The 23,766-nt window shown below is 44.5% G+C and overlaps 1 protein-coding gene across 3 annotated transcripts in view; it reads left to right on the top strand.

Annotated features, from left to right (window-relative positions):
• NBAS (NBAS subunit of NRZ tethering complex) overlaps positions 1–23,766 on the top strand; it is a 160,195-nt gene that overhangs the window by 4,989 nt on the left and 131,440 nt on the right. For all 3 annotated transcript variants that reach the window (XM_045580476.1, XM_036434642.2, XM_045580477.1), the window contains exons 4-10: positions 5–82; positions 395–442; positions 2,497–2,540; positions 9,264–9,397; positions 10,120–10,253; positions 11,208–11,306; positions 22,394–22,532. In XM_045580476.1, the coding sequence (XP_045436432.1) occupies positions 5–82; positions 395–442; positions 2,497–2,540; positions 9,264–9,397; positions 10,120–10,253; positions 11,208–11,306; positions 22,394–22,532 (676 nt within the window). The remainder of the gene's footprint in view (positions 1–4; positions 83–394; positions 443–2,496; positions 2,541–9,263; positions 9,398–10,119; positions 10,254–11,207; positions 11,307–22,393; positions 22,533–23,766) is intronic.

Below are 23,766 nucleotides of genomic sequence, written 5' to 3'. Positions count from 1 at the left end.
CTAGCCCTGCACCCTTTTTGCTCCCCGATGGACTGGTTCGCTTGGTTAATAAACAGATAAACTGGCATTTGGTCCTTGCAAGGTAAGGATGTATAAAATTCATATGTTTCCCTACCTGGGTAAGCACTTAAATTTTATTATGGCATTAATTTTGGAGTGTTTATGGCTTAATAGTCTTGACATTTATTGTATATAAATTCCCCTTGTGTAAATGTGTTAATTAAACTTATATTTGGATCATTTTGCCTGCTTTTGTACTAAATGTCATCTAATTTCAAGGTGTAAAGATGAAAACACTTAAAAATGATTTTAATGTCTTAAAATCCCTCCGTGTGTGTGGAAGACTGTTATAAATGTGCATACAGATTTTCTTCTTCTTTCTCCCCTGTGAAAGCAATGGAAAGCTTTTGGCTGCTGTTCAAGATCAGTGTGTGGAGATCAGGTAATTGTTAATATTCATATTAAAAATGTTCTTTGAGAAGCAATTTGCTTGACGATGGGAACTAAGAGTTTTAAAGGGGCCACATTGAAAGGGACTTTACCATCAACACACATTTCTGCCTCACTGCTTCTTTATTGAGAACTAGGACTTAGGACTTGTCTGGAGAGAGGGGTAGTCCCCAATTTTAGAGGTGCCACATGTTTTGCCTGCTGTTCCTAATGTCCCGAAGAATGAACTGGTTTTCCTGAGTTAGTTGCTATTGTTTTAACACTTTCGTAACTGATACTTTAATTAAAAACAAAACGCACAGAAAGCCCAGCTTAGAAGCCTTCTAGGTGCGTAGGTAATGCCACCGAATGTCTCGAGAGAACAGGTCTCAAGCAGTATGTCTTGGACCCACAGTCCATCTGCATACAGAGCAAAGCAGCCCCTGCTTTTTGACACCTTCCTGAGCGTGTGCTTAGCTGACTTCCCAGCACACAGTCCAACCAGAGTGGATTCCAGAGTTCTGGAAAAGGCCCATCGTCTACTGAGCAAGCAACGTCCTCAAAAGACAGCAGAGTGATCTGGGGGAGTGGAAAGATGAACACGCCCCTCTAGGAAAGTATCCTTCATCATGTAATTAGCAAGATGGTGTTTGACAGCCCTTTAAATTTTTTAATTTTACAGAGAGAGAGGAAGGGAGTGGGGGGAGGGGGGAGAGAAACAAAGAGAGAGACAGAGAGAGAGAGAGAGAGAGAGAGAGAGAGAGAAGAAAATGTTGTTGCACTTATTGATACATTCATTGGTTGCTTCTCATGTGTGTCCTAACTGGAGATTGAACCCACAGCCTTGGTGTATTGGGATGATGCTATAGCCAACTGAGCTACCTGGCTGTGGCCAGTAATGACAGCCCTTTAAAAACCACATTACTTAACATGCATGGCTGTGACAGGCAGGTTCCTTTCTTTCACGGCATCAGTAAGCACCATGTGGGCACAGCGCTTGGATTTACGTATGTGTAGGATGGGCTAGCATTTCCTCTTCCGTTTGCAGGAATGTGAAATGCCTCTCTTGGGCCGAAACCGGTGTGGGTCAGTGGTAGAGCATCGGCCTGCGGACTGAAAGGTCCCAGGTTTGATTCCGGTCAAGGGCATTTACCTTGGTTGCAGGCACATCCCCAGTAGTGGGTGTGAAGGAGGCAGCTGATCGATGTTTCTCTCTCATCGATGTTTCTAGCTCTCTATGCCTCTACCTTCCTCTGTGTAAAAAATCAATAAAATATATTAAAAAAAAGAAAAGAAAAAAAAAAGAGATGCCTCTCTTGGAAATTGTGCGACTGATAGTGTGACTTCTTTTTTCAAAAATTAACTTTATTGGGGTAACATTGGTTAATAAAAATTTGTAGGTTTCAAGCGTGCAATTCTATGAAATGTCATCTGTATATTGCTTTGTGTGGCCACCAGTCAAGGTCAAATCATCTTCTGTCACCACACATTGGACACCCTTTACCCTTAACACCCCTCACGCCCTTCCCTCTGGCAACTAGCATACTGGTATCTGTGTCTGTGAGATTTGTTTCCTTGTTCATTTGTCGCTTTCAGTTTTATAACCCACACATAGTGACATCATATGGTTTTTGATTTTTTTTTTTTTTGACTTATTTGGCTTAGAACGATATTCTCAAGGTCCATCCACATTGTTCCAAAATGCAATATCTCATCTTTCCTATGGCTCAGTAGTAGTCCACTGTATACATGTGCCATGTCTTCATATCCAGTCATCTATCTAAGGACACTTTGGTGGTGTTTATGTTTATACTCACTTGTGCTTATGTTATTTCATTCGTGTACTCCGTTATAACTCCATTTCTGATGAAAAAGAAATGTTGGACGAAAGTAGTATCCCTAACGAAAGGGTCTAACTTGAGGCACAGAATCTTCTCTGTAAGAGCAGGAACGATTTAGTGTTGTGTGGGGAAGTTGTCCAGTCTGTAGTGTTTGTGGTGGTGTATGGTAGCACACAATAGTGTTGTTATGTAAAATTATTGTCTTCATTTTGTGCATATGTTGCAGGTCTGCCAAAGATGATTTTACATCTATTATTGGGAAATGTCAAGGTAAGAGTTTCCAAAATACGTAAAAATTGAAAATTTCAAGTCTGTGGTAGTTTATAGTATCTCTTAAAAGTTAGACTAGAGATTAAATAAATATTTATTAACAAAGATTATTAAGACTGCTTACTAAAATAATTTTTGAAAATCTTAACTGATTTCTCTTACTGCCTTAATTTTGCTTTAGGATGTGCATTTGGGAGAAATTAGAAGTTGAGACTTTTTAAAAAGTCTAAGCTAGTTTTGTGATGTAGTCTTTTATTCTGAATTCAGTGAAGAAATAAATATTTTGTTATAAACCAAGAGTTGGTCAGATACAGCCTGACCAGTGTGGCTCAGTGGTTGAGTGTTGACCTATAAACCAGGAAGTCACAGTTTGATTCCGGATGAGGGGACATGCCCAGGTTATGGGCTTGATCCCTATTGGGCATGCAGGAGGCAGCCAATCAATGATTCTCTCATTGATGTTTCTTAACTCTCTCTCCCCTTCCCTTCCTCTCTGAAAGCAATAAAAATATATTTTAAAAGTTAGTCAGCTACAGACTAGTAAAAAAAACTTTGGGATTTGATCATTTTTTGTTATAGTTAGCAAGAATTTACTGAGTGTGTTTTATGTAATACTCAGGGCCTAGTACACGAATTCATGCACCTTGAAAGGAACTGTGGGCTGGAAGGCTGCCTGAGCACAGGGGCAGGTCTCGGCGTCCCCGCCCGGCTCCTCCCTATGCTGCCCCTGGTCCCTTGTCTTATGGCAGCCCCTCTCCCACCCCTGCTTCTCCCACATGCTCATAGTGCCTGCTTATGGCGTGGAGCCCTTGGGGCTGGTGCCAGCAGTGGGTACGAGCAGCAGCTGTTGCCCTAATTGCCCCTCAGGAGCAGGAGGAGGTGGAGAAGCCCTCAGGGGTGATCTGGGCGGCAGCCAACACTTGCACCTGCTGATGGTTGGCACTGGCTTAGGCGCTGGCAGCAGGTGCAAGCGGTGGCTCTGGCTCGGGCGCAGGCAGTGGGTGTAAAGCGACGGCTCTTGTGCCACAACAGGTGTGAGTGGGGCTGGCGCCATCAGGAGATACGAGTGGTGCGTGAGAGCAAAGAATTTTCAGTAAGCACCAGAGGCTCACCCCGATGACAGCGACCCGCACCCTGCCTTGGTCTGGAGCCCCCGCTCACCTGCTCTGTCATCCCACCACAGCTGACACCCACCATGTTCCACCCACCCCCTGGTGGTCAGTGCACATCATAGCAACTGATTGTTCGGTTGTTTGGTTGTTCTGCTGTTCGGTCTATTTGCATATTAACATTTTATTATATAGGATGAATCATTCCTGGTACTGGGTGTATTATTGTGAGCCAAAGGCGTGGTCCCATACCTCATACAGACATTTAAATACACGATTGTAATCTTTGACAAATCTGATGAAGGAAAAATACAGAGTTGGGTGAGAGTCTCTAACCAGGAGTGTGAGATGAGATTGTTGAGGAAAAGTGACTTTTGGAAAGCAACCTAAAGAGTGATAGAGGGTGGGAGTACTGGGGAAGGTGGGGGGGGGCGGGTTGCCTTCCCCACTACTCGTTTGCAGGACAGGGTGTGAAAAGGTGGCTGGGCAGCATATCAGGAAGGCCGTGAAGAGGGCGTTAGTAGATAAGTGCACCCATTACTTATGCTTATTTCCAGGACCTGCAGTTCCATCTGCGTGACCTTGTGCTAGGTTAGCAGGGTAGTTGTGGGAACTGTAATGATGACAATCCTGGTCCTTGTGATGACAGACTTTTGCAGTGTCCTTACTGCGTGCAGGAGCTGCATTTTCTCATTTAATTGGAAGAACATGGCACATATTTTATCTTAAAGCAGCGTTAGGATAAAATGAATATTTGACAGTGAAAGCGAGCTTGGAGAAGGGAGGCATCGGTTGTTTTGAAATGCACAAAGTGGTGAACTACAGAGGATTCCCGAGATGCCAGTCTGTAAGCGCTCTCTCACATGCACATCGGCGGCCTGGGGCCAGTCTTCTCATGGTCTCATTCTCAGCCATCCAGATGCACTGAGAAGATTGAGCATTAAATTTTTAAAAGATGTTTTGAGTTCCCATATGAACGTGATTTTCTGTTAGTGTGTCAGAGAATCAGCATTCCTAAATAATCCCCATGTACCAGTGGATAAGGCAGTAATAGAGTTCTTACGGACTTGTCTTCTTTTTAAAATTGAATTTATTGGGGTGACATTGGTTAATAAAATTGTACAAGCTTCAGGGGTACAATTCTGTACTATGGAGTTCTCTTAACATACAAGATATACATTTTATGACTTAAAGCAAATGTAAAACTTATTCTCCCTCCCTTTTATCTGTTCTTCTGCTCAATTCCCTGGATGGTCAGTGGTACACTTACCAGTATCAAGCCGGAAATGTAGACTCCTTCCTTCCTTCCTTCCTTCCTTCCTTCCTTCCTTCCTTCCTTCCTTCCTTCCTTCCTTCCTCAACAAATAAACATTAAGCTTGCCACCGCATGCCAGGCGCAGTCCTGGGCACTGTGTGAGGAATGTCTGCGGTGAGGACTGAAGGTGCAGCCACTCGGGCAGAGAGCGACAGGGCAGTCCTTGCGGTGGTGCCCAGTGGCACAGGGAGGAGCATCCCGGGACTCCACCGGCCTGGGAGCCCGGTCAGAGGGCTGTTGCTCCCGCCCCTGCGCTCAGCCCTCAGCCCCAGTTCTGGCTTTTAACATTTCCACTTGCTTTCTCGTGACTCTCCTGGCGGCTTTCTTCCAGAAGCTCTTCCCTAACCCAGCTCTGCCCAGCTTGCCAAATGGGTCGCTCATAAACGAGAATTACCATGGTACCCTTCAGTTCGGGCTCCCCTGGCCTCCAGATAGGTGACCTTGGACAAGTTCCGTTACCTTTCTGCGTCTCCATTACCTGTAACGTGGGTGTGATTTTATAGATTGGGTTGTGGGAAAGTTATGTGAGCTAATGTAAATGAATTAAGCTCTAAGCATACAAAACATAAATAAAGCTCTTAGCACGTCTTTCCCTCTATAAGTACGTGGGGGACATTAAGCTATTACTGCCGCTGCTGTTGTCACTCCGCCAAAAACCTGTCCGTCATTTGCCATTGGCTGTGGAATGCAGGCTAGAGTTTCTAATTCAGGACATGACACCTTTCATAGTCTGTCTGTCTGTCCTGTGGATTCCCTGCCACATGTCTGCAGTTTTCCAACCCCGTCGTGCTTTTTTGTTTTGATTTGGTAATCCTCACCCGAGGATATTTTTCCATTGATTTTTTTAGAAAGAGTGGGAGGGAGAGGGAGAGACAGAGAGAGAGAAGCATGGATGTGAGAGAGACACGTCTATTGGTTGTCTCCTTCATGCGCCTGACCGGGCCGGAGACTGAGGTACGGGCCCTTGACCAGTATTGAACCTTGGGCTGATGCTCTAACCACTGAGCAAACCGGTCAGGGTTCCATCATCCTTTTCACGCCTTCATACCGACAGTTCCTTTTGCCTAGAAGCTCCCACCTTTACACTTAGTCACACATATTGTAGTTCCAGCATTCATTCCTCTGCAAGCCTTCCTCACTGTATCCTAATGTACTTTCTTGTTCTAATTGTTATTGCTTGTCTGATTCACCACTCAATTATAAAGGCAGAGCTCCTGTCTCACTCAATGTTTTTTAAGTTTAAATTTGAAATAATTTCTTTATTCCTAGTGCCTAGCATGGTGTCTGACTCCTAGTAGGCACAGAACTTTTGGCATACAAATTTTGACCCTGTCAAGTAATGTTTGAATAAAGTATATTTGCCTATTTCTTATGAGTCAGTTTTAGAAATTCATGTATAATATGTTTATGTTAAACATATATAAATTTATGGGTAGTTGTCACGACATGGGTTTTATTCCTAACGTACACAAATGTATGTACATACCGTGAATGGAATAATAAGGACAGATAAGGAGTCCTGTTTTCACGGTATCCTTTGAGAATGATAGAAGGAAGTAGCGGATTTCTAAAGCTTGGGGCTCAAGCATTTTCTGAATTTGCTTTCTATTACAATAGGCCAGACCTGGCTTACATCATGGATAAGGACCAACACGCTTCCAGAAGCATAACTTGAGGATGATATTCAGTTGCCTTTCCCCCGGGGCTGCCCTTGTGCTGAGTGAGGGCTTGGAGAGCCGCCCGTGGGCGTCTGGGCAGCTCTGGGGATGCCCAGGCTCAGACATCCAGGTCCCGGTGGACTTCGGTGTTAGACACCTGCCCTTGACCAGGAAGTGAACTGAGAAACACACACGTTAACATGGAAATGGGGAGCTTCACCCTTCAGTCTTCCACCCAAATGGTCGTACTTGTTAGAGTGTTAGTGTGTACCGTTAATGTGGCAGCCTGGATGGGATAACGATGCTCTGAGAGCTAATGTTTTATTTTGTTGGCTCCTGAATGTGTGAATTTATGGCCGTAATGCTGCATTAATGGCTTCTTTCCATTTCATATAATGTGAGGTAACGATCATTTGCTTATTATCTGGCTCATCTTTATGGAATGACTCTCATATGCCAAATGATGTTTCATGCCGATGCCCGGAGAAACGCAGCCGGTTGTTCTTAATGCCTTTCTGAAACTACATGTTTCGGAGTCTGCAGACCGAAATAGGGAGCCGCTAGGTTCCACTTTGGCATTTTTCAGTTATTGTTTTATAAGAGGTAGGCCATTGGAGAATGTTTTAAATGTGCATTGCAGCTTGTTTGGGTCCTGTTTGCCAGGCCGTAAAGAGGAATTCGGTCTTTCCCTCTCTGGAAGAGCGCCTGCAACCAGAACAGGCCATTCTGAAGCCGCTCTGTGTTCATCAAGAGGTTCTCTGCAGCGTCTGGTGCTGAGATCCCACAGGCCAGGGCTTCCCCGTGCCAAGCCGCAGCCCGCTTACTCCAGGTGTGCGGGGTCCCATCCGCCCTACACTGGCCCAGGGCCCTGTGACAGCCTGAGCTGGTTTCCAGCAGGCCCATCAGTTTACCCTGCAGTGCCACGCATACAGCATTTTCCGTGTGTGTCTTGGCCTGAATAGGGTTGCGAAGCATGGATTAGTACTTGAAGCACCCAGATTTTGGCACGAAACATTTTGTTATGGGACTGTAATTCAGGAGCCTCTGGTTATGTGATAACTGTTTGCCCCTTTTTGTATTTTGTTGGAGAAAAACAATCCCCTGTATTGAAAAAATAATACACATTCTCAGAAAAAAACTTTAGAAACTAAGTATGAGCAAAGAGTAGAAAATAAAAATAAACGCACCATCCAGAGATCAGTAGTATTAACATTTTATGACCTATTCTTTAAGACATTTTTCTGCTAAATACCCATTACTATCGATGTGATCTGTGAAAATAAAATCTTTTATAATCCGCTTTCTTCACATAAAGATAGATTGTTAAGCCTTTTAGGTTGAAATTTAAGAACTTTCCAAAGCATTTTTTTAAAATGAATAACACCTTAGATGTTAGGACATCTAAGTCCCAAGTCATTCAACAAGTGCCTATAAATGTGATCTCTGAGCAGTCGGCTGCCCAGGGCTGTACTTGACTCTCATGTACATGCCAGGTGGAAAGAGCCATCATGGGCTTTGGTGCAGATCGCTGTGCAGAACACAGGTCGCAGATGATGGCACGTACATTCCTGGGACATCGGTGTGTTGATTTCATTTTTCTTAAATGTCATTCCGGTTTGGTATTGGAGTATTCTTGCTGGTCTCAAAATATAAGTTGGCAGTGTTCTTTCCTTTTCTACTTTAGCAGAGGTTTGCGTAGACTTGGAATTATTATTTTTCTTAAATGTTTGATAAAGTTCACCAGTGAAATTTGAAGTTTTTTGGCGTGTGTATGAGTATGTTTTTAATTCCTAATTAAACATTTAAAAAATATATAAAACTTTAAAAAAATTTCTATGTTCTTTTGTTCTAGTTTTTCATGGGTATTTCTTCTAAATTATAGAATATATTGGCTTAAATTTGTTTATAATCTGCCTCCTGCATTTTCCCAACTGGGATTGAGCCCGAAACCCTGGCATGTTCCCTGTCTGGGAATCGAACCTTGATCTCCTCCACAGGTTGACATTCAACCTCTGAGCCACATTGACTGTCCTGTCAACTATTATTAAATTTTTTTTTTTTTTAAAAACGTTGAAGAATATAGGTGAGAGATTGTTCATTGAACCCTTCACTTTGCAAAAGGAAACTGCTCCCCATGATCACATCAGGCCGTTTCGTGGCTGTCCTGAGGGTGGAACCCAGAGCTCCCTATTATTCAGTCCTCGGCCATTTCCAGTTTGAGTTTGGGCACATGGGCACTGGATTAACGCGATCCTTTAGCACCCGAGCTCCGATCACAGACCAGAGGACCCTGGAGTCAGCTTACTCCCTACATGGGAGTCATTGGGTTGGAATTACTTTCTCTACGCTTTTAATCTCTTAATTCCATAACTATTGGAGGTATATTATTCCGAGCCCGTACCAGACCAGGGCATGCGCAGCACTCACAGAGCGCTGGTGGCCGTGGGCAGAGCTGGCCATGGTCAGGCCTCCCACTCTCACCGGAAGTGGGTTCAGGGAGCGGTTCCCATCCGTTGACCGGAAGCAGGAGAGATCCTTCGGAGGTGATGTTATGTGATTGGACACGTGGCTTCCGTTGCGGTACCTGTGTTAGCGGCCTTTATAATGTATTGGCCGAAGCACTCTCTCCTCTTCGTTCTAGTTCCAAAGGACCCGAAGCCCCAGTGGCGGCGTGTGGCCTGGAGCTACGACTGCACGCTGCTGGCCTACGCGGAGAGCACCGGCACCGTGCGCGTGTTCGACCTCGTGGGCAGCGAGCTCTTCGTGATCGCCCCGGTGCGTGCGCCTGCGGCCGGTAACGGGCCCCCCTGTCTCCCGCGTGTGAGCACTCGAGTGAATGAATGCAAGCGGAGAGCGTGGAAGCGGAACTATTGTATAAATCTGAAGAGCAGAAGGTGAACGTGAGATGTGCAGAATCTAGATAGATATGCACACAGGAAATAGTTTATTCTTTGTGCTTTGTAACGCAGTATCCGGATGCATTGAATACTGACACGTGGAAGTAAGTACGGAGTGGAGTTACCAAAGGCTGTTATAAGCTTCCAGTGAGGGGAGAAGTTGGCAGTGAATACTTTTAAATGTCCTTTCCCTAAAGGGAGATGGAAAGTAATCGGAGACTTTTTTTTTTTTTTTTAAGCTTTGGTTACTGCTGGAAGTAGAAATCAACAGCTGAAGTCTTCTATCTGAGTTCTGTATCTTAGAATCCTTTGAGGCCGAATAGGGTGTGTGTGTGTGTGTGTGTGTGTGTGTGGCTATGGATGTCCGGTGAACATAGGCTCACTTACCTAGGTGAACATTTCATCCAAGGAGGCAGCTGTGGTCCCAGCTGTAGCTGGGAGGCTGGTCTAGACTTGGTGTCTACTGTAGGCACTCTGACTGGCACATCAATTCTGGGGCTGTGTTATGTAGAGTCACCTGGTAAGGCCAATGTCTCGGCTATCTTCCACTTACACAGATGTTAACTTCTATCTTTTTAATAACTTCCCCCTCTTCTGCAGGCATCAAGTCTAACAGGTGATTTGAGCTATGCCGTTGCTGGGTTGATCTTTCTGGAATACAAAGCCAGTGCGCAGTGGTCTGCAGAACTCTTAGTCATCAATTTCCGAGGGGAACTTAGAAGTTACCTTGTAAGGTGAAAGTAAAATACTTCGTTTGGGAAGACCTATTTGACAAAATAGTGTTTATCTCTCTGGCTTAGTGTCAGCTTTTGTTGTTTCTTTCTTTTTTTCTTTTTCTTTCAGCATTTTATTATGGAAAATTGCAAATATAATAGGAAGTTTGAAAGAATTGTATAGTGAAAACTCAAGTACCTCAACTTAAATTCTGCTAGCATTTTTACTGTACTTGCTGGGTCACATTCCTACCAGCCATTCATCAGTCCTAGTTTTTAATGAATTTCAGAGTCACTACTTAAATACGTTAGTGTGCCTGTCATTAATTAAACTTCAATATTTTCTTATAGTTTTCTTTCTTTTGAGATAAAATTTGCATACAACAAAATGCACAGATCTTAGGTGTATCGGCCAGTGAGTTATGGCCAATGCATGCACTTGTGTAGTTCAAACTCCTGTTGAGATGCAGATCATTGCCATCATTCCAGAACGTCCCTCATATCCCTTTCCAGCAAATCTCTGTCCCCATGCTCTCCTGGAGCAACTTCTGTTTAGACGTTGGAAAGCGGGACGGGGTGGGGAGAGGGATGGTCGTTAGCATTCAGTCCACAGCTTATCTATTCCTCTGTTGGTGGACTTCTGAGTTTCCAGGTTTGGACATTGCAAATAAAACAATGGCCATTCTTGTCCAAGCCTTAATGGATGCACATGTTCATTCCCATTGGTTCACTGTCTCTGAGTGGAATTGCTGAGTTATAGAGTCGATGTAGTTTATCTTTATAAGAAACCACCAGACCTTTGTCTAAAGTTTTCATATCATTCCCATTCCCACTGTAATGTCTGAGCGTCTGGTTGTTTTGTATACTCGGCAGGATTTGGTGTTACCTGCCGTTTAGATTTAATTGCAGTGAGCACCCAGTGGCATCTCACTGTGGTTTAACGGCATGTGTTTCTTTTCTTCCTCTTTCAATTAGTGTTGGGACAAATCAGAGCTATCAGGAGAGCCACTGTTTCAGTTTCAGCGGCCATTATCCCCGTGGAGTCAACACTGCGGTTTACCATCCTGGTCACAGGTACGTAAGCCCTTGTTCTCACATTGGGTGGATTATCAGGTGGACGTGAAGTCGTGGCACAGTTTTAAAGAGAAATTGTCCATTCTGATTCTTCTTCTTCTTTTTTTTTTTTTTTTTTTTTTTTTTAAATTCTCATCTAAGGTTATGCTTAGAGAGAGAAAGGGAAAGAGAGAGAAACATCGCTGTGAGAGAAACATGGACCGGTTGCCTTTTGTACATGCTCTGACTGGGGATGGAACTTGCAGCCCAGGCATGTGTGCCCTGACTGGGCATTGAACTGCCATCTCCCGGTGCATGGGATAAGGCTTAATCACCTGAGCTAGCCCAGCGAGGCAGTTTTCACTATTTACAATAAATGTGGGTATATGTTATATATGTGTTTGTGTGTGCGCGTGTATTGTATGGGGACACAAGCTAGAAAAAAAGCAAGGGTCTTAATAGGGTGCAGATAAAGTGATGTGGGACCCAGAGGGAGGAGCGCATCCCTCCTTGTAGGATCAGGGAGGGGTGCAGGTGGCACTTGCTTAGGAGAAGCCAGGTACTTGAAGGCAAAGAATGCGTCACGTATATCTTTGTCAGTCACAGCCTCTAGTCACTAGAGTCTAGTGTAAGCTCTGTTAATGGGTACCTCTCCCTCTCCGCTCCAGGACAGTAACTCTCATTCCCGAGTGCAGAAGGAAATGGTCTCTCTGTTTTGATTTTCCTCTTTCTTCTTTCTTCTCTCTATTTGATATTCTGGCCCATTCCCTGCTTTTCTCTGTTTTATTTTTCTTGTCACTTTTCAAAGAAGTATATTTTATGTCTTAATCATTTGCTGTTTTTTCTTGTTTATGTCACACTGACTACATTGTTTGGATATTTTACAAAGGTCAATATTTGTTATCTTTTTTCCTAACAGTATTTCAGGGGATTAAGTGACTCACTTGGGACCATAGGTTGGAAATGATCATAAAATAGTTGTTACATGATACCAGTTTGATATATGTCAAATTACATTCATTATTCTGAATGCTTTAACTTTTTGACCCAGGATCTAAACAAATTGTAGGTATATTTTTAGGGGGAGAATGGTTTTTACATAAAAAGCTTGGAAACAAATATATTATCAAACCATAGGGGGGTGGTCTCTTCTTGGTTCTGCAGTCATATACAGTACAATTCTTGATGGCAGACAGCGTGGGATGGATGACCGCATTAAGGTTTCTGGATGGAAATTGTTCTAAAGCATGGAATATGTGGAAGTGCCCTGTTGTGCATGACAAAAACCTTGCTAGGTTGTTCATGTTTTCCATTAGGTGTTCTTTTTAAATGAGAGAAGCCGAAATGTTCCTCACATTTTTATTTTTGGTTGCTGTAGTAATATGAGCCTGTGATATTTATCATCCACAAGGATCTTGTAAATGTGAAATAAATCAGCCCGAGTGGAATTGGAATAAATTGGTGATGTACAGACTCAAGGTTTTATGAGATGCATTGTTTTGTCTGTGCAGCGAGCCCTGCTGCAGAAGAGAAATCAAGGTGGCAAATGGGTGATATAAAACAGTGATTAATAGAGGCTTTGGGATAAGCTCTGTGGATTTGTTGTTTTAGATTCTTTTTTACGTTTCCTAACCCACAGCCCGATGACCTTATTTCATCCTCTACAGACTATCTTCTGTTCCAGCCCTGTTGCCCCTCCTACAAGCACCCCATCTTTCCATCTTCTCTTTCGGGTGCTTAGTGTTCTCTTTGTGCTGTTATTTTGGCTCACATTGTGCCCTGGCTCCTCCTTAGAGAGGCAGCTTTAAACTTGCAGTCCAGGGGGCGCAGTGCTTGGAGCTGGAGGTCCGGACGCAATGCCTGCTCTCTGAGTGGCCAGCACTGTGCAGGACTCATGTAGTCATGGAAGAGGGCACGCCCTTGACGTGAGTTCACTCAGATACAAGACTTTATCTGTGTACGTATTTTTAAATGACATTGCTCTCAACAGTTGACCGCTTTTAAAAAATTGCCTTTCTAAATAATTTCATTGTACATTTCTACAAGCAGAAGCTGACTTATTCAATTTAGAATCGCAGCAGTTCTGTGGGAGCTGCACAGAGATGATAAGTGTTTGAAGGAAACATCTGGACCCTAACTGACATCGCAGCAAAGAGAAGCTATAGAAGACCCATCTTCTTTCTGGGGCCCTTTTTGGAAGCAACCCATGCTCAGAATCCTTGGTGACTCACATAATTGGTTTTAAGTGTGTCATTCAGTGATTTTCAGCAAATGTTGAGATTTGTGCAACTGCTACAACATCAGGTTCAGAATATTTCATTACCCCTAGAGAGATCTGCCTTTGAATTTTATGGAATTCAAATCGCACCTCAGTAAAACTGTAATAAATAAAGGAAGGCATAAGGGGGGAAAGATACGTGGGTATAGTAAGAGAGGCACTCACGTTTCCTGCCGCCAGCGGGAGGAACCCGCACTGAGTGGTGTATGTCATGGTTGTGCAAAGGGGAGTCCGAGCACTTGGATAATTTCAGTTTTTTTCTCAATCAACAATGTTTTAGGCCAAGTGCAGCTTCTTCAGAAAGAACTTGAGACGGTGTTTACAGGGAGTAAGAAGTGATGGTTTCAGATTGCCTTACAGTAGATTGCAATCAGATGACAAGCTACGCTGGCCGAGAGTAGCTAGGTAATGGCATTCTCCCAGCATGCAGTAGGGACTGCTGTCCTGGGCATGGCTCAGAAGGTGGAACAGGGCATAGTCTACAGCAAGCTATTCTTAAGGGGAGACTGAGAAATAAATACCTTTAAGTAAGGGCATGCTGAAGTGTTGAAGGGCTGTGCTCTGGATGGATTGGTTTGTTCATCTTACCTGCCTTTCCGATCGCCCCTAAACAAAGAGTTAAGCATTTTAAATCTTGAGTTTCTTCACTCACGGGATAAAGGGAGTATTCCACATAAAGAGCTCGCACTTAGTAAGGGATCAAGCATGTTTGGTGTATGAATGAGCTCTCGGGTGACATGATGCTAATTTCACTGGCCCCAAATGCCACCCGAACAGTCTTCACGTAGAACGGGGAGGGGTACCGGAGGGCGCACAGAGGGCCACAGCACTCTGACCTAGGGAAGTATAGGCTTGTCCCACAAATGTTTAAATTTAATCTTGTGGCGAAGACAGTGTTGAGTCCCCTACCTGAAAGGTTCACCCAAGGACAAGGGCAAATTTCGCTGCCCTCCGACGGGGTGGACCTTCCATCTAGACCTCAGACTTTCACAGCCATTACATCACCGTAAAATGGCCTGTCTTTCTCTCTGGTTCCCACGCCGTATGTATTCTGGGAGAATCAAGGCTCTGATTTGTGGAAAGATATACTATATTGACGGCTAGAGGAGAAGATAGGTGTAGAATGCATGCTAAATTTTTCATAAGCCCTAACTAGATAAGATTAATAATTTTATGAGGGATTGCAGGGGAAGGGGCACTGTGGTCACGGTCATTGTGGTGATCTCCCACTGCAGGCAGAGCGTGTCCTTGGCCTTCAGTGATGCAGGGTCTACTGGCATTTGGGAGATTAATGTGCAGCCTTGTGCTTGAGAGGTATGAATGTCAGTAATCCAGTTGACCTTATATTAAGGAGTTTTTCATTTTGCTTCTCAATTTCTCATTCCTCTAGCATGAGAAAATTCTTTTCATATTTCAGGTTGGTTTTTTGAAGAGAAGGGGAGCTGTGGTCTGTATATAGAGGAAGCTGCATTGTCTTGGTAGAGGTGAAAGCCCTTGGATGTAAATTACGGGGCTTCTGAGCTTCACAGACTAATTTTTTGGATGTGGTGGTGGTGGTGGTGTGTGTGTAGGTGCTTTATAGGCATTTGTTTCTGGGAAGGCAGGGAAGTGAGTCTTGGCCACATCGTATATATGATCTGATTTTGACCAGAATATTAGGAATGGGTAGACATGTGTGACTCGATGTATCTTGGTTTTTAAAAAGCAGGCAGCTGGAGGCTGTTAAAGTAGAAGACAACACTTTATTAATTTGAACTTTTTGGCTTAGTATTGAAAAACATTAATTTAAAAAAAATTTTTTTTTGAAATCAGCTTTCACTCATCCATCATTCCTATATTCAGAGATTCTTGGATAGAATGGGCTAATTCTCATTATGTTACCATTGCAATTAAATGGGCCTTTTAAGATCTTTATAAATTTTTGAACCTGTTCAGTTGGTCAATCAATCAATCAACCATTCTTTCTAGCCCCTCTTTCTTTTCAGAGTGTTTTGGTGGTAGTTTAACTTGATATGACTTGGGCCAGATTGACTTTCTTCTTATACTCGGAGTGATGCTAGCTGGGTGGTCTCTCTTGGGAGTAGAGAGTGGAAAAAAGGCAGTTGAATCTGTTTTATAGGAATGAGGAGTGATGCATACCTAGGCTCCTCTCTCCAAGACTTGACTGGTCAGGTTGTTGTGGGATGGGATCCCAGCATCTGATTTGATAAAAGCCTCTGTAGGGCATTCCGATCCCCTCTACTCCCCCCTTGAGGACCCTTGGCTAAGGCTTTGGGAGATTAAAGGAAATGAATAGGAGATAGCTTTTCTTTTTGGTTGCCCTAGTGAGGAACAGGAGTAAAATTTCCTGTAGGTGTTGCCTGCCTCCCATTGGTTATGGCTGCCTGTAATGCTGCATTGAGAGGTGCCTGGAGCCGCGTCTAGGCCATCAGGAGCTGCCAGTGAATGACACAGGTGTGCAGTAGCAGAGCTGGGCTGGGTGTTTCTCTCCTCTTCCCTAGCTCGTGAGAGGTGTGTCTGTGTCTGTGTGTATGTGTGTGTACGTTCCCTTATGCTTCCCCTCTCTCAGTGTTTATTGCTGGTATGTAGGAATACAATTGATTCATGAACATTGATCTTGCATCCTACAACCATGCTGATTCTGTTCATTAAATCTAGTGGATAATTAGTGGAATCCCTGGGCCATATTTTCCTCTTACCTACTCTGTGAATTTTTTTTTTTAAAATATATTTTATTGATTTTGTACAGAGAGGAAGGGAGAGAGATAGAGAGTTAGAAACATCGATGAGAGAGAGTCATCGATCAGCTGCCTCTTGCACACCCTCTACTGGGGATATGCCTGCAACCAAGGTACATGCCCTTGACTGGAATCGAACCTGGGACCCTTCAGTCCCCAAGCCGACGCTCTATCCATTGAGCCAAACCGGTCTCGGCTGTGAATTCTTTATAGGCAGCTTTAAGCAAACATTTAACCGCGTAAGTGCGTGTGTGATATCTCCCAAATCTGTGTCCCTGGCGCACAGAGCGATTGGCCCAGCCCCTCAGAACTTTTCTGGGATAGCCGCTCACAAGTACCTCATACTCATTACATTCTCTGAACTTATATTTACCCCCAATCCTACATTTGCTCCTGTATTTCCAAATCCTGATATATGGCATTTCACCAGGCCAAAACCTGAGATTCACTTTCGATAACTGTCTTAACTCATTTTTATGAATCCTTAAGACTTGTTGGTTATTCTTCTCTCATATATCTCAGCTTTATCTCCTCCTCTCCACTTCTGCTACCATCCTTATAGTTCAGGAACTCATTACTTCTTACCCAATTTATTATCAGGGTGTTCCCTGCTCTCTGTCTGCTCCTCCGCTAATTTATTTTCTGTTGTGCTTCTAGCAAGGAATATAGGTCTTAAAACTCAAGCCCGAAGCTTAAAAATTCTTCTCTAATGCCATTAGCCGTGGGAAGAGAGCTACAGCTCCTGGGTTTAGTACTAAAGGCCGTTGGTAGTTTGGTCTTTTGACTTTTCTAGGCTCCTGTCACAGCCCTTCATGTTTCTTTGCTCCAGACCAAGGGCCAGCATACTTCTGTAGAGGGCCTTTACATGGCAGTGTGAATGCAGCCACAGAAACACACGAATGAACATGTGTGAGTGTATTCCAGTGCAGCTTTATTTACAGAAGCAGGTGGTGGTTTGGATTTGGTCCAGAGGCTATGGTGCTGACTCCTCTAGATAACTTCAGACATGTGTGAATTCTTGCATTTCTCAGTGTCTTTTTTAAAACCTTCATGCTGCTTCCTACTTATTTTGTCTTCTGCCTATAAAGTCCTTTTTACTCTATTTCTCATCTCTTTGCAGTAGAATGTCTAATCTATGCCAGTCAACCATCTATCTGAATATGGGTCCGATTCTGCTTGAAAGGTATAAAACGAGGAGTGTTGAATTTTATAGATTTCCTATACCTCTTGATTCTAAATCTCAAATTACATTCCAAGGAATTTATAACCAGGTACCACCCAATTTTAAATACATTTAACGCCTAATTATGAAACTGCCAGGAAAATAAAGTTTTGCTTAGGAACTAGCTGTCTCCATTTCTCCATTAGTGCTTTCTCCATCTGAGAAAAATCCTCAGGTTTTGTCTTTACAAATAACGACGCAGGATAAGCAGTTTTACTTGGAGATCCTTGAGCACGTGTCCACTTGATGGTGGGACGCTTCAGATTTTGATTCATGATGAACCGTGTCCTGAGGAGCTCAGCTTATAGATTCCAGCATAATGGGGAGTGTGTCTTCTCAAAGGAAGGTGCCTGCCCAGTGACCTGCATCACCGGGAGAGGCTGTTGGAGATGCAGATTCTTGGCTCCACCCACTGAGTTGGACCTCTGAGGGGTGGCCCAGTGGTCTGCGCTTTCACAAGCCTCCAGGAGATCCCATGCATGCTGGCTGATGTTTGGAACCATCATGGTTATGCGTGTTTCCTTCTTATATGCTCTTTAATGCATAAAGGTAATCAGAATTTAAAGTATTCAACAAGTAACATTTTTATAGTAAAGAATATTTAAGTTATACTAAAATGAACTAAAATGGGAAACATTCCAATTATTCCAAGAGAGCAATGGCTTCTAGCTTCATAGTGGAGGGTAGTGATTTTTGAGCCCTTACTTTGGTCGTAAGCATGGTTTAAACACTTCTCAATTTTGAGACATGTAGTTCTTTCTTTTTTTCCTTCCTTGCTGAATGTATGCCACAAGCACATTGCCACTGGACAGTGTGTGTTAAAGTGTCTCCGCTGGTATTTCAGATTTCTCTCCTTGGCTTGAAGGAGTGTCAAGCCACTAGATGGCAGACTTTTCCAACAATTATTAGATTGAAGGCCCTCAATAAGCCATTTCTAATACTTGGCAATAACTTGTAGCGCCCGTTTAGTTCATCATTGTTACGTATGTGTGATACTTAGTGGCCGCTGTCTGCCCACCTCCCACTCCTCAGATGGCCTTGCCCACCCCCTTATTACTGCCCGTTCTCTCTGCTCTGCCTGCGCTCCTGCTCTTAGTCCCCTCCTCCCTGTGCATTTTTGCTGCCTCAGTCACTGTTCATTTTTGTTGTCTGGTACCTGTGCTCCTGCTTTGAGTTTGAGACTCTTAAAATGTCAGAGCTGGAAACGAGATTTATCCATCGTGGGGCCCAGCCCCTTCGTTTCTCAGCGGGGAGGACTGAAGCCAGAGGCGGTAAGCCAAGGACGAGGACTGTGTCTCAGTTATCGTGTCCCTGTAGTTCTCTGCACAGAGTGGGCAGGTAGGCGTTTCTGGAGTGGAACAGTGCTGGTAAACGCTGTGCGGGACACAGACAGTCTCTGCCCAGGTGGCTCACCGTTTGGTCAAGGTGGCATGGTTTAAAGCAGCGGTTACCAACCTGTGGTCCCTGGGAAAGGTTGGCGACTGCTGGCTTAAAGAACTGTTACTGTGTGGAGGGTGGCAGGTCTGTACCTTGGAAGGGAGCAGGGTGAACTGTTTTGTATTGTCAAGAACCCCTTTGGACGTCTGTCCTGCTGGCCTCATACAGGCTAGAAGCACTTACTGCATGTCTTCCCGTTCTCTGAGCACACCATTTCACAGCGGGGTCTGTGCTCTTGTGCATCAGGTTCTCTCCGCTGAGGATGCTCTTCCCTGCCTGGAAATGGTTTAAGGACAGACTTTTCTCTGGCCTCTTCCTCCATGCAGTTCACCTGTCCTTCAGGCTGTGTTGACCCAGCTCCGAGGTCTTGATGAGCTCCTGAGCAGCAGTGGTCCTGCCTCTCCCCTGGCCTGTGCCCATTTTCCTTCCCGGATAGGAAAGCACGCCCGAGGCTGTCCGAGGAAAGGAAGGGGTACAAGACCCGTCGATGAAGGCTGTCAGTCCCCGCTTTGTATCATCTACTTATGCACACGTGCATCTTCGTAGCTGGAGCATCCGCGTCCCCACGTTGCCATTCTATCTGGAGGGGACATACCTGATGGGTCCATCATTCTGCCTCTTTCCCCACTTACTCTTCTGGTTGCCAGGAATGGTGGAGGGGTGGTTTGGAAGCAGGTATTGAATCACTTTTGTTCATTCTGATCTTTTCATATTGTAGCCAACTTGATCTTTGCATGGCCATGGTATTCGTGAGAATTTCATAGAGAGTAAGTGTTTTCTAGCATCAAGACCTGGTGACAAAAATCTGAAACTCAGCTCTGTATGTCCTTTAGTAGTCACACAACTTAAAGTTCCATATGTCTGTTTTTTAATCTGAAAATTGGATATGACATCTGTTCCCTCCACAACATAGTAGTACAGATTAAACAATAATGCTCAGTCTCCTGAGAAAATGATTACATATGTTGCACATTCATCAGATAAAAATTATTTTAGTTCTCAGGATCTGCTGTATCGTGGCCTTTTGGGATTTGTTGAGTTCTCAGAAACTTTTTATTATAATTATGTTACTGATTTTTAATGATATATTTTATGCATGACATGTTTTCTGTTTAGAAAAAAAAAACACCACACTGATTAAGTTTGGAAATGTAGATATATAAAAGTACCTGTTTTGTTTCTATCTAGTCAGAGGAGTTTTTCCTGACAAGTTGACTTTCAAAAAAATATGTTTTTATAAAAAATTGGAAGGCTGTTCATAGAGAGTAGGGTGCCGACTCTCTTGTGTCTGCCATTCAGTGTAATGATCAGTTGATGGCCAGTCTCACTCTGTCTGTATCCCCAGTCATTCCTTCACCTGCCTGCTCCTGGATCATTTCGAACTAAATCCTTGAAAGCATATAATTTCACTCAATATTTCGGTTATATATTTAAAAAATAAGGACTCTAATAAACATGAACTTGAAGCCATTATCATATTCAAAGATAATTAACAGTAATCAGTCAGTGTCAGCAAACATCCAGATTTTGTTCTTTTTATTATTATTATTTTATTTTTATTGATTTCAGAGAGGAAGGGAGAGGGAGAGATAGAAACATCAATGATGAGAGAGAATCATTGATTAGCTGCCTCCTTCACACTTTCTACTGGGGATCAAGCCCGCAACCTGCCATGTGCCCTGATCGGGAATTGAACTGTGACCTCCTGGTTCATAGGTGGATGCTCAACACTGAGCACACTGGGCTCTCCTTCATTCTTCATTCTTTTGCTGAGAGAGAATAAGAATAAGGTAGGCAGTTAGTTCTGAAGAAACCAGGTCATTTACACTGTAGTTTCTTACTGTCTAGATTTTTAGATCTTCCACTGTTTAGATTGCATCTCTGTAGTGCTGTTTAAAGTATTTTTGTCAGCTACATTTTCTTCAAATTGGTGGTTAGATCCAGGGGAATATTATTATTTTATCTGCAGTAAATATACCTTTTTGGGGAAAATTACCTTGGTGCAAAAGAACCATTTGAGCCAAATGGCTGCTCCAGGCCAGGACTGCTCACACTGCTAGCGTGACTTTGGACCCAGTCTCCTTCCCTGGTGAGTGGGGCTAATTAGCCGTTTGCTCTGAGGACGGGCCGTAATCGGTGTGCTGCAGGCCATCTTCCCCAAGTCTGCTGCTGGCAGCTTGCGGCAATGGACACTTGTTAAAGCCGGGTATAAAAGCAATAGGAACCTGGCTGCGAGGGACAGCTCCAGTTATATTTCTGTGAATAAAGCCCATTTTCAGTACTTCCTGAATTTTGAGATTTTTGAGTGGGGCTGAACTCTGTGGCTAAACCTAGAAGGATTTTTATGCAGTTTTGAATGATTTACATTTGCGAGTATGTGGTAGAGGTGATTTTTTTTTTTTTTTTTTTTTATGGTTGCTGTTCGCTTACTTAGAAGGTAAGTGATGAAACGGGGAGAGACGGTGGAGGAGTTAGAGTCCGACGGGTCGCCTGGGGCTGGGAAAGGAGCGAGGTGCGTGTTAGACTTCTGTGTTTGCTCTAACAGAGGCCGCACACAGGGTGGCACAGAACACGTTCACTGGGTGACAGTCGTGGGTGAGAAGTCCCGGGTGGGTCTCGCTGAGCTAAAACCAAGGGGTCAGCGGGGCTGGTCTTTTCAGGAAGCCCCGGAGCACCTGTTTTCTCGCCTTTTCCAGCTTCCAGGGGCCGCCCCGCGTCCTTGGCTTGTGGCCCCTTTTTCAGAGCCGGCCTGGCCTCACATCGCTCTGGCACCGACGCCCTTCCTCCTCCTCTGACTTTAAATACCCTCATGGCACCCCGTGCCCTGCTGCGACCCACGCACTGTGTGTCTGGTGAGGCGGCGTGTCTGCTTGTTAAAGTTTATTGGTGTCGGTAGTTTCTTTTTCTTTATTATTTTTTAAAGTATATTTTGATTTTTTTGCAGAGAGAAAGAGAGAGGGATAGAGAGTTAGAAACATCGATGAGAGAGAATCATCCATCAGCTGCCTCTTGCACACCCCCTACTGGGGATGTGCCTGCAACCAAGGTACATGCCCTTGACCAGAATCGAACCCGGGACCCTTCAGTCCGCAGACCAATGCTCTATCCACTGAGCCAAACCGGTTTCGGCTGGTGTCAGTAGTTTCTTTGCCCTGAGTGGCCATTTTAAGATGTTTTTCTCATTTCTAACCCCCCATCTGGGCTTAGGAGCTGAATTGTGTAACCCTTCCCCTGCGTAAGGGAAGGTGAAATTCTAACGGAAAAACCTGGTTTTCTTTCCTTGTTTCTTCTAAAACATTTGCCTTCTAGGTTTAGCATGTAGTGATTTGACTTGAATTTTCTTTGGGAAGGTAACTGCTTCTGCTCGCTTTGTTCTGATGTTGTCTTGTTTATATTGGCAATTAGCGATGCTTCTCATTTCTCTCTCTCTCAGGCTTCTGCTGGTGGGCGGATGCGAAGCCTCCGAAGCGGGCACCTCGAAGGCGTCCAGCGCCGGCCTCTCCGCCTGGAGGGTGCTGTCGGGGTCGCCTTACTACAAGCAGGTCACCGGCGGCGGCGACACGGTGGCTGTGGTGAGTCCTTTCCCTGAGCTGCTGGGCCTCGGGCAGGCGCCCTGGGCAGGAGAAAGAGGAGGAAATATAATTTGTCCTGAAGGAGGAAAACGACTTAATGCTAGTGACCCTTGAGTGCTCCTTTCACATGTCACATTTATCTCCAGCGTGTGGTATGCGACTTACCTTCATTGTTAGAAAGCAGTCAGCCTAACTGTAGTCGTGTTACTTGAACTTGCTTATTTGGACGTTACCATGTTTAAGCACTTTTCTGTCTGGCAGCTGTGCTGAGTGCTGTTGTGTGTGTTAGCCATTTAATTATCAGTGACTTGCAGGCAGGGATTGGCTCTACCCACGCCTATGGATGAGCCAGGAGGTAGATCAGCTGCGAAGCCCGTCGTAGGACGGTGTGGGCAGGTGCACCTGACGGCGGGAGCAGTCTGGGGAAGGGGCCGTCACGGAGTCCGGCGCAGACCATAGGCCTGCCCTGGCCTTGGTTCTGTGAGCCTCCGTGCGTTCACTCTGCGGCCTGCTGTGTGTGCGTCTTCCCCGCCCTGCAGCTGTGGTCCTGGCTGTATTTTTAAAGACGGTTGCCGGTGCACCAACAGAGTAAGTGTGGAAGGGAAATATCGACTGCCAGCTGAGTGCTGGCCATATGATTAACTTCTTGAGATGCTGCAGGTGCATTTTCATTACGTTAGTGGCTTTTACATACGTCTTGCAGCTAAACTTATGGTCCTTCCCCATGACCTTCCCGCCTCAAAGTCACCTGCGTTATAGGGTTTTTTCCATTGTCAGATGGCAGACATCTTCCTCACGGAACCTCCTCTGATTGTTTGCTTAAGGTGGCTATTGTGTTGGGGTGGATATTGACCGAAAAATGCTGCTGACGTATATTCTAGTCTCTTGCAAGGCTGCTAGGTTGTAAAACAGACTGGACAAAATTCAATATATGCATTGTCCCAAGTTTCCAAATGAATGCTGGTGCCATCTGTGTGATAGTTTATTTATCTGTTTGTTCATCATGGAATCACTGCTCTAGGCAATGGAAGGTGAAGGAAGGAGCCTTTGCCGCTCTGAGGGTCCAGCCCAGCCCAGAACTGAGGGCCGTAAGCTGAACAGGGGCCAGGCGAGAGCTCTGGTCTCGGGAGGAAGGGAAGAACCCTGGCTCAGGGTCCTGTGGATGATGTTTGGCCATTTTGCTTGGAGGCCTTGAGGATTTTCTTTATCTTGGCAATCTACTAGCTTTCCTAGG

The sequence above is a fragment of the Pipistrellus kuhlii genome, unplaced genomic scaffold, assembly GCF_014108245.1.
Source record: "Pipistrellus kuhlii isolate mPipKuh1 unplaced genomic scaffold, mPipKuh1.p scaffold_m20_p_13, whole genome shotgun sequence".
NCBI lineage: Eukaryota > Metazoa > Chordata > Mammalia > Chiroptera > Vespertilionidae > Pipistrellus > Pipistrellus kuhlii.
The sequence above is the reverse complement of the archived record's forward strand: the minus strand, read 5'-3'. Positions and strand labels throughout refer to the sequence as shown.